The sequence below is a fragment of the Macrosteles quadrilineatus genome, unplaced genomic scaffold (genome assembly GCF_028750875.1).
Source record: "Macrosteles quadrilineatus isolate MER2022 unplaced genomic scaffold, UCM_ALF_1.0 Scaffold_9__3_contigs__length_116548681, whole genome shotgun sequence".
NCBI classification, from domain to species: Eukaryota; Metazoa; Arthropoda; class Insecta; order Hemiptera; family Cicadellidae; genus Macrosteles; species Macrosteles quadrilineatus.
Window position 1 is genome coordinate 114,846,834 of NW_026542602.1, and position 11,181 is coordinate 114,858,014.

The 11,181-nt window shown below is 33.6% G+C and overlaps 1 protein-coding gene across 1 annotated transcript; it reads right to left on the reverse strand.

The window, feature by feature from the left end:
- Positions 1-97: 97 nt before the first annotated feature.
- LOC129003748 (uncharacterized) lies at positions 98-9,943 on the reverse strand. Its single transcript, XM_054432043.1, has 7 exons — positions 9,754-9,943; positions 8,777-8,815; positions 8,429-8,505; positions 7,780-7,903; positions 6,610-6,811; positions 2,621-2,815; positions 98-281 (listed from the first exon to the last, which is right to left on the reverse strand). The coding sequence occupies exons 1-7, from the start codon at positions 9,842-9,844 to the stop codon at positions 98-100; spliced, it is 912 nt and encodes a 303-aa protein (XP_054288018.1). The 5' UTR covers positions 9,845-9,943.
- Between the last annotated feature and the right edge of the window lie 1,238 nt (positions 9,944-11,181).

Genomic DNA, 11,181 nt, shown 5'->3' on the forward strand with positions numbered 1-11,181 from the left:
TCCCTCTTTTTGAATTCTTTATAATTTATATTATATTCTTGCTTTGTATGTAGGTCTTAAATTAGATGACAACAATTTTGTTAATAATTTATTAAAATCACGTTTCTTCTTCGTTCCTGTATCCGATTATATCTTTATAGAACACTTGTTGGAAGTTCAGTCGTCCAGGCAGGTGGTGTTCTAGATGTGTTTGCATCCTGATGAGGATGTCGTCGTAGAGATATGTATCGTTGATCTCTACTATCGGCATCCCGTACATGCGCCTCATCACTTCTACCAACCTGTCAACAGCGGTTGTATTAGAGCAATTTATTAGAGCATTTTTATTTCATGTTTTCGTGTTTGTGTTTTGTGTATTTAACAACTCTTCCCAGTTATAAAGAGAATTTGGAGTACTGTATGGTTTAAATAGTGTCAGCTTAAAAATGAACCAATGGGGATGAAAAAAAGGTCTTACTTTGAAGAAAATCTCTGTATAAATAAAAGGCATGGTAACAGCAATTCGACACCTACTTTCTCCTATTTCATTAGCTTGTCAACAACTCCACGGTTAAGCGGTGGGAGTAACTACGATATTCTAGGGGAGAAATTACATAAGTTGCAATAACCATTCAACAGAAATTTTTACAGCAATGGGTGTTGTACAGTTTTTTACACATATTTGTAGTAAAATAATAAATAATCGAGCTGTAAAAATCTGCTTTCCACTTCATGAAAGGATTACGAGTGTAATCAAGTACTAAACTAGTTACTTATGCATTCTAGTTTAGTAATTTTTTCCAAAAAAAATTCTTTTTAACTATGACTGTTCATAATTATTTTTTTTATGCATTGAGCTGCGTTATCTTTGTTGTTGTTTTACTGTATTTCTATTCTATTATATGTACGGTCAGGGTGTCTACCAACCGGGAAATGCGGGAAAACCGGGTATTGTACTTAAATTTTTACTGGCCATGAAATGTACGGGAATTGTCCTTAAATTTCAGACTATGTCCTTAAATTATTAATGGGCCATAATTTTATTGATCACTAGTTGGTTAGGAGCACATAAAAGGTTTATCAGATGTTTGTTTACATTTTCATAATTTATTACTAGAGTAATTATGCAATAAAAATGCCATTAGCAATCTCAAACCCATTAATATTTTATCAGACAATCAAGTGTCAAGTCAAGTACTTCCAAGAACTGTTGACTCAGCAGCTAGCTCATAAAAGTTGTATCACTTTTATTCCTTTACAACTTCTTTTTTTATTACTAGGGTAATTATTATTAGATCCCAAACCTAGTTTATCATGAAAATAATAGCTTTATAATGGCTGTTAAATTCCACTTCTTACTTGTACTTTCGGCTTGAAGATACAATTTGCCGCGGCCAGTGCCTAGTGCCATAAAACTGTTTATGGTTTCATATTAAACATGTAAATAATCTACAGTCTTATTTTGTAAGTTAACCCCTTTTTTATGGACATTTTATCTTTCAATTGACAAAACCACAAGCATTGTTGTTTGCAGTTTGCATTAATGTTTTATCACTATGTAGACCTGCTTGGTTTCAAATTATGTCATTGCATTTTCTGTATCTTTGTCTTATATTGTTGGCTATTCAGGTTTCAATGTTTTTTGTTTCCCATATATTTATTTATTGAGTTGTATGCTTTAAGCAATCTAAATCTTATGAACTAGAATGGTGATAGTGACTTTGCTGCTATTATAACCTCATTGTTTGTTACTCAGTTTATATAGGCCCTCCTAAATAATTAGGTCTAGGCCTGGGTATTTTGATTCTTGAAAGAGTTATAAAATATATCAAGAAAATGTAATTGAGCCTAAGATAAACAACTAAATGATTGCTATGTGTCGATATTAACTTTGCAAATGGAAATACAATAATCTTACTCTGTGCTTATTGCTTATTAATAGCCGCTTACCATACCTTGATTTTGTACTAAGAATTGAGTAACAATATGCATTAAAGATTTTTTTTTTCAAAAGTAGTCGGAGAACCTAACGTTGTGCCAGGGCGAATCATGCCAAATTAATCGGCCTGGGTCGGATAAGCTATGTTATGAAGTTTACGTGACCGATGGAGATATTTGTTGCTATCGCAGGAGACAATGATTGCGTTTCTCTGTTACACTATAAAAGCTTTACCTAAAGTATAGGTAGGCCTATGTTTGTTTACTTTCAATAAATTTCTATTTTGAAATTTTTAACTCTTATCTATTAATATTTACTTTTCTCTCTGGTACAACTACAGTGAATAACAAGATTAATACAGTTTGACAAATCAGGAAAATTATTCGGTAGGCCTAATGACACCGACAAAGGTTACGGCAAAGTGTCCTTAAATGTACGGGAATTGTCCATGAATTTTTTATCCAGAATGTAGTAGACACCCTGACGGTGTACAGTAGTTACAAACCGCCAAGACAATAGTTTGTTAGTTACCTTTCTAACAGGTGATCTCACTCCCAGCACTTATTTGATTCCCTGTTTGCCTATGTAGTATAGCGTATCATGCTATCTAATTTAATTATGATTGTACATAAATTTCTTTTTAATCTTCCCTCAGAGGGTTGACATGTTCCAACACTGCATAACTTACAGTGAAAATATTACCTTGGCTTGAAGAAGTTAGGTTTAGGTGTGACTCTCCAGCCAGAGCTCTCCCTGTCAGGTGAGTTGATGAAGAAGACCATGTCAGGCTTGAGAAGATCACTGGGCCATCTGTAGATAGGGTCGCCCTCTGGTGGCAGATCTCTGATGTTGGGGTACTCCTTGGCTATGGCGAACGCTGCCTGGTCATGCCAATACCTGGGGACAGTAGCTATCAGCCCACAGTTGTACAAACATCAACATTCACCATTGAACGATAGGCCTTCATTGTTCTATCAGAGTAAATCAAATACTTCTGTGTGTAATGTAAATAGTAATACTGTGCTCTATAGTGTTAGTAACTCAGAACACAAAGCTTTGTTTTTCATCTAAAATACATTAATCGTTTCCCCCAAAAGTTTGTTTGGATCAGTCTAGCTTTCAGATTAGCGTCCTGCGTCCTAGACTAATCAATCAAGAGTATTCTAATGCTACTTACGGCCAACTTCGTTAGTTTATTAGTCGAGTGTGCGTAGCAGAACTATTACATACATATTCTTATCAATAGGGTTAATTTCAATTTGTTAATACAATGGATTTTTATCAATGTGAACTAACAAGAAAAGTCTACCCTCTCTATGGTGTTGTGGTTTAGACTCACCCTATCTCTTTTGGCAATCTTATGTAAGGATATGTTTATCTTTCATTGAAATAATTAACTTTCTCAAATTGGAAGCCAAAAATTGCAGACTCGATTATATGCAGAATTTCGAATAATCAAGACTGTTTGTCAGCTATTGATATTTATTCTTCCTTCTTTTTTCAAAATTTTTGAAAAAATAGCAATAAATCAAATTTCAACATTTCTAGAGGCACACTGAATCCTGGTCGCTGAGCAATTTGGATTTATAAAAGGTCACAGTACAGTAGGAGCAGTAAACAAACTTGTTAACGAAGTATCTTGGGCTCTGGATGGGTCACAGAGTACCATGGGGGTCTTCTGTGACCTTTCCAAGGCCTTTGATTGTGTTAACCACTGTATACTTTTAAAAAAGCTTGATGTGTACACATTTTCTAAACAATCAATTACATGGATTAAATCATACCTAGAAAACTGGTTTCAAATAACTGTAATTATGAAAATTTTTTGTATCAAAGTCTCTTTGGGAGAAAATTAAAATGGGTGTCCCACAAGGTTCATTCTTAGGTCCTTTGCTTTTTTACTATATATAAATGATTTACCTAGGAATGTTTCAGCAAAATTTACTCTATATACACTATACAGATGATACAACAGCAATTATTATAGCTAAGTCCCATTTTGAATTGGAGCATAAAATTAATTATACTTTCTATGAACTGGCAAGCTGGTTTTAAGTGAATTAATGTCAAAACTTAATCAAGATAAAACTATTAAATTTTGTACCGCACAGTCAAAAGAAGGTTATAGTTCAGAAATCATCTTTCGGGACCAGTTAATACCACTTAGTGGCAGCGCAAAATTTCTTAGTTTAGAACTGGATATTAATTTTTCTTGGAGTAACTATATTGATAATATTATTAGTATTAGTAAATTAAATTCTACCTGTTATCAAATGCTAGTACTATGTGATTGAGTTCTGGGGATTAACATATGATTCAGTTAAAGTTTTTAAAGTACAGAAATAGTTATTTGTGCAACTAGTGAGAAAAGTGAGCAATTGACTCACTCGAGAGAAATCCTTACTCACGAGCCGTAGGCGAGTGAGGAATGGTTTCTCGAGTGAGGCAATTGTACTTTGAACTTGAGTTGCACATTATACTTTTCCTACAATTACCATAAAACAAATAAATTTGTGAAGTAACATAACCTATTTTTACACAGAAGTGAACTTTTAATATAACATTTAATGTGAAGTGATAAATAGATTAAGTGACAAATAAGTTTAATTTCAGCAAGGCGTTTGATTGTGTTGATTTTAAAATTCTTATAAATAAATTACAAAATTATGGGTTTCGAGGGCCATCTCAACAATTCTTTTCATCTTACCTAAACAATCGTAAACAAATAGTAAGTATTAATGGCAATACGTCACAAGAAAAGAATGTAAAATGGGGCGTTCCCCAAGGCTCAGTCCTTGGTCCACTTTTATTTTTAATTTATTTTAATGACCTTCCATTGGCAGTAAAGAGTCAAACTATTCTTTGTGCTGACGATACAACATTTTTTCATGTAAACCCCAACCTAACAGAACTAAAAAATCTTGTCCATGAAACAAAGCTAAAAGCATCAAATTGGTTTAATGCGAATGGATTTTTGCTTAATGAAGAAAAAACCCAAAACATGATTTTTACACTAAAACAAATCCCCACTATGAGTGATCTAAATAATAACACAGCTGTAAAATTTTTGGGCCTTCAAATTGATAATCAACTCACATGGAATGCTCACATAGATTATTTATCTTCAAGATTGTCTCGTGTGGTGCATCTTTTAGATCGTCTGGTAGATCAGGTTCCTAAGAAATATGTAAGGACGGCCTATTTTGCGTACTTCCAGTCAATTATGAGATACGGATTGGTGCTTTGGGGTGGTAGTAGTAGAATAAAAGAAATTTTGATTCTCCAAAAGAGGGCTTTAAGAGCTATGACAGGGACGCACCCTGATCATTGTAAACCTCTTTTTATAGATCTGCAAATTCAAACTGCAGTAAATTTGTTCATTTATGATCTGATTGTTTATATATTAAAAAACCCTGAATATCTTCAATTTAATAATCACAGTCACAACACTCGTTTTAAAAATACTGCGCTGTTAGAATCCCATCGTCTTAGTAAAACTAGTAATTGCCACATAATTTTATCAATTAAAGTGTATAATTCAGTAAAAAATAATATAAATTTTCATTCAATTAACAAATTTAAGGCCATGTTTTATAATTATCTACTTCAGAACCCTTTTTATAGTCTGGATGATTATTTTAAACTGGGAGAAATTGTCCTTTAGTTTGGTTTTAATTTCAGTTAAGAATGTGAATGGAGTTGAATGTTAATTGTAATATTTGGCCTGTAAGAGTATTTTGTTGTTTATTTTAAGACTTGGTTTGAAAACCGCAAATAGACTTTGTCAATGATATGTAAATGTATCCTTATGGCAAATAAAGATTGATTGATTGATTGATTGATACAACAGTACAACAGCTGACCAGCTGGTTTACAGCCAACGCCAACGCATTTCGCACGCATACGACGTTGCCTGCATGTTACGCGCTCACTATTTCGTGCCTTCACGTTGCAAATCTGGAGTGAGACAAAGTAATTAGAGTGAGACAATGTTAACATTGTCTCACTGGTGAGCGAATTGGCCACTTTGCTTTCTCAAATCAGTGAGCGAACATGTACATTGTTAGGTAACTGTAGGAAAAGGTTTTTAAGAATAATGACAGTCTCATATTTTAAGAAATTTTGTAAATCACTGTTCAGGGAATTAAATATCGTAACTGTTCCAAATTAATACATATTCAAAACCTTAGTAATGGTACAATCAAACTATAAAAATTTGTAAAATGATAATCTTGATCAGAGATATAACACAACGTTTAAAAATAATTTTTAATTGCCGATCCATCGTCTGTGTCTCATTGAAAAGACACCAACATACATGGGAAAAAAGCTTTCTTTTCTTGAAAATAGGCTACCAAAAATATAACCAAAAAAAATATAACCAATACATTGGTATTTAAAAATAATTTATCAACATTTTTATTAGAAAAAAACTACTACCATATTTATGAGTATTTGTTGTGAACTATTTTATAAAGTCAGTATTTTATTTTTTTTTTAACTATAGAATGTAAGATGACAAACTATGTATTTATTATAATTTGACAATGTCACCTGTTTTGTAGCTATGCTATGTACAAACGTTTTGTGACATAAATTTTGATTTTACTTGATTTGACTGTTTAAATAATAATAATTTTAATTAAATATTTTTTTAATATCGCTGTTTCATCTATAAGTAAAATACTTACCCTACCATGACAACAGGATAGCGATACATAACTTCGAGCACATCGTGAGCAGCAGCATACATGCTAATGCTAAAGTAGGCTCTACGTAGAAGACCACCACGATTGTCGTACAGGTCACGTAGAGGCACCAGACTACGTGGGGGGTTGCTCATGTAACGTGACCCTGTACTGCGAGCTAACATCCACCCTGTAGTGCGCCGACCTGTAAATATGTTGATTGTTGAGGTTATGTAGTGGCCATATGGTGGATGGACTTAATCCTTTCAGCTCTAACGGTCAAGGTATCGGTTGCAAGACCAACTTGACCAAACTTCCACTTACAAGGGCTGTCAGTAAATTCCAAGGTCTCCAAAGTGCTCCCGTCCTGGCAAAGTGCCGTGTTTATTACTTTCCTCACCCCGGTTATTTAGTCTAGCCGGTTCCCACCCCAATGGCTAATTGGTCTCAGTAGCCAAAAACCATAAGAGAAAAAAGTCTACACTCCTTCCAAGTATGAATCAAGTTCTGTGATTACGTTACTTTGGGGAAAAGATCAACCCCATAGAATCCGTTGCCAGTTGACAGATGGGTATGCAGAAAAGTGATTAAACGTAGAAAATATGTGTAAGTGGTAGTTTGCATAAGGCCATTCGTGTTTGCACAATGAGGCAAGGTGTCATCAGTTTCTATCAATTATTGTTGGGGAAACTGCTTGCTGATTGTTGTGTTTAAGACTTTCAGGGCTTACTGTTGTCCTTGATAGACTTATAGAGAGAAGTCAACAGTTTGGTGATCCCTCGTTCAGTCACACCACGATCTGCAAGCAAAATTCCACAAACATTGGTCACTGCCTCAAACGAGGCTGACATATGATTGCAGCCAGCCTACACCATGCAACACATTGTATAATGTTGACGACCACCTCTGTCCTCCCTCAACTCCTTACCCATATTTTCTTTATCCAAACACTTACTCCACTTTCGATGTAGTTGGCGAGGCCAAATACCACCTAGGGTATCGATGACCATGGGAGTAAAAGTAAGAGTAAGTAAACACTTACTCCATTCACCTTCATCAACTGTTGACGGACTTTGATAGCGATGAATTTTTAAAATTGAATGCAACTCCTGCAAATATCAGGAGAAAGCTCATAAACCAGCAATTAATCTATTGTAGTTTTACTAAACTCACTGTCTCTACGAGTGCTCTCAACAACAATGAAAGGTTTCCGCTTGCCATACTTCCTGCGAGGATCATAAGGATAAGTCTCCTGGTAAGTCCTCATTAGTTGCCGAACTTCTGTCGTGTTGTAATACTGAAAACAATAGACAAAGGATCTTTAAAAATGCACATGCCTGTTGATGGTGACAATTTACACATTTAAGTGGTGTATTCAGTAAGACGTTCCTATTGGGATCCATCCAAAGGGTCGGCCCAGCCATTGTCCCATTCTACACTCTGGCTAGATAGCCTTCTCAATTTACTCTGAGACAGAGTATGGAGGTTAATCCTAAATTATTTCGGAAACTTAACCATAAACTCAAACCCTCACTACACCAACTTTAACCCAAATCTAAATATAATTTTTTCCTGGACCCAAGGCTGAACCTTGGGCTCCGACTTTCCAAATTGGACATTCACACTACCATCTCTCACCAATATGACCCCTTTATAAAATTACTGGCAAGTTTAATAAGCCAGAACAAATTAAATAAGCAACAGTTTTCTGTATATCAGCACAACAAATGAATATTCATCGACACTTTCAGCCTACTCTCACAACATTGCTAAAGATTTCTTCTTTACAAATAAACCCTTCTTTTTACCAAACCTCATTTACCTTTGGATCATTGAAGACTTGCATTACTGAATCAAATGAATAAAACACACCAAAATCTTGACTCGTCTCAATTGACTCTGTAACAAAGAATTAGTTCACATTAGATGACTTAACAAATGTGAGTATGAGAGCAATTAACCGTGTTGTCGTATGGCTAAAATTAATTGGTGATTTGAACATAATGAACTTGGGCCACCAGGATTAAAAGTTCTACCTAGCCACTAAACCAGCAGCTCTGTGCGTTTGAGGAAAGTAAAGCTCAAATAAGTTTCTGTATTATAGGATTATAGTAAATTAGTTGTCAAATATATGATATGGTGTATGAAATAGAAAAAAAATTTACCATACCTGAATACCGAACTCGATTATCAGCTGGTTCACCATAACCTGCAAAAAATAAATTTCCCATTTAAATGAAAACTTGTTTATGTTGAAACAAATTTAAGAAGTTTCTACTGTGTAAACTTCCTTTCCTTTTGGCAATTTTAGTTTGATCTTAAAATGTTCTTTAAACATTCTACAAAGCATGTACAGTTTTTAACAATTGAAAGACATCAGTATCAGTTTGAATTAAAATTAATGTCAAGCCATTTTATAAGTACCTATATAAAGAGACATCCCTAACTAAAAATTTGAATAACTTTTAACCACAAAATTATGAATTATATATCAAAGTTCCTTAAAACCCATTTTACCATTCAAAAACCTATTGGTTAGGATAAGATCAAAGTGTATTTTATTGTAATTAGTGTTAACCATACTCAATACTGTACAACCAAGACTTATTATAAAAGTTGGGTCATTTTCACCCAGTAAAATGTATTTGTAAACAAATTATCTCACTATTTCTCGTAATTACAATGACTCCTATCGTTGACTTTTCAATACTGAAATAAACATCCCATCTATAAGGACCAGTTCTAGCCAATTTTATATGAAAATAATAAGTTGAGTAAGCCACTCACAGAATATGTTATTGTCTGAAATTCTACTTTCGACCTAGATTTTTGTTTCTGTGGAGGTTAATATGACAAAATGTACAATAATCTGTCCTTTCACTTTGACTTGGTTAAAATAAGCACTCTGCTGTAGGTTCAGCTCAACAATGTTTATTTTTATTCTAAAACTGACAATAGAAACTTTAACATGTCCTAGTTCTATCTATTGTCAAAGCTACGATGTAACCAACTCAAAAATACAGTCAACCATGGATTTAAAAAATGATAAAGCTTCAAGGTAAATTATAATTCTAGCATGACAAAAAATAATTTACTAATAACCAGAAAATTTACTAGTAAAAATGTAGGTAATGAATAATACCTTACCTGTGTCCTCACTTTTACATAACATGAAAAACATAAAAGCACTAACGACTGAGATATAAACAACGTTAAACATACTTGTTGTCACCTCCATTGTTTCAGTTAGAAAAAAAAAACTTTGTCAAATTTAATTTTGTCAGTATTCAGGTCATTGAAGACTTTTTTAAGAAAGAATATGGGTTAAACACTTAGATCAGATAAGAAACTACAATTAGCGATCCAAAAGATACTGGACGTAAATTAATATTTCTTTATGATTATGTAATGTACTCTTGTCTTGAAAGTAATACATTGTAGGAACAATGTTATCAGCTAATTTACAGCAATTGCAGATGAGGGTGTGAAGCGATTGGCCTTTGATTTGGAGATCGAATTGAACACACAGCAGTCAACAATTACATTTATTCAATTATTGTAATGATTAGTATTTATTTTTAGCTTCTTCTAGCAGAAGACTTGGATAGCTTAGTGTTTCTACTGATCAGAAAATTGTTGGTACATCCTTAACAAATCACCTTAATGGACCAGATGTAACCGATTTCATTCACATTAGACATACAGTAGTTGAATGAGTATTTCACAGAGTTCCTATGCTTCAGTCACAATAATATTTTCTCTCTCACGGTACTTTATGATGTGGTACCACGATGGTAGTTTGCGGCATAAAAGATGCTAGTTCCTTTAATTTGTTGTCCTTCCAGTTTGGTTTGGTTAAAAATGCTGCACATTCAACAAGAATCAGTTATTGATATAGCTCTTGGTGACTGTATGTAATGTTGAATGTAAGTTTGTAGAATTCATATTTCAATCATCTTAATAGGCAAAAAATATATAGGCTACTTAAAAAAAGCCGACTTTTAAAATTCTGTATTTAATCAAAGAAACATAATACAGCATTATCTCTCTTGTTATACATGATTATAAAGAAAATTGGTCATAAAGAAAACTGTTTTTATCACATAAACAAGTTCACAAATGTTCAATGCCTCCCTTCTGACGCTCAAGCGGTATCAACCCAAATACTCAAACTCGTTCCATACTTTCAGTAGAAATAGACTATTTCAAAGGTTGTGTTTTAAGCTGAAACATCTTTTCATACTTTAGATAAGGCAACCGTTCCAATGTACGTATGAAGCACTTCTAATACACAGGAAATAATTGAGCATATTTTTTATTCATCTCAGGTGAATATTTTCTATGACTTTTTGTGTGTAATTTTAGCCAATTAAGTTTTTGTTTCTCTTTTCTTCAAAAGTGCTCGCTCGCGCCTGCGTTGATTTTATAGTGTTTTATGAGTGAAAGATAATAAATTATTTATCTTAGGGAGAAAGTAAATAAATTATTTACGAAAATACATTTTATGGTACAAAAACATATCACACATATTTACTTAATCTGCACTGGCGGTGGTTTCATCCGTCACATTGAATT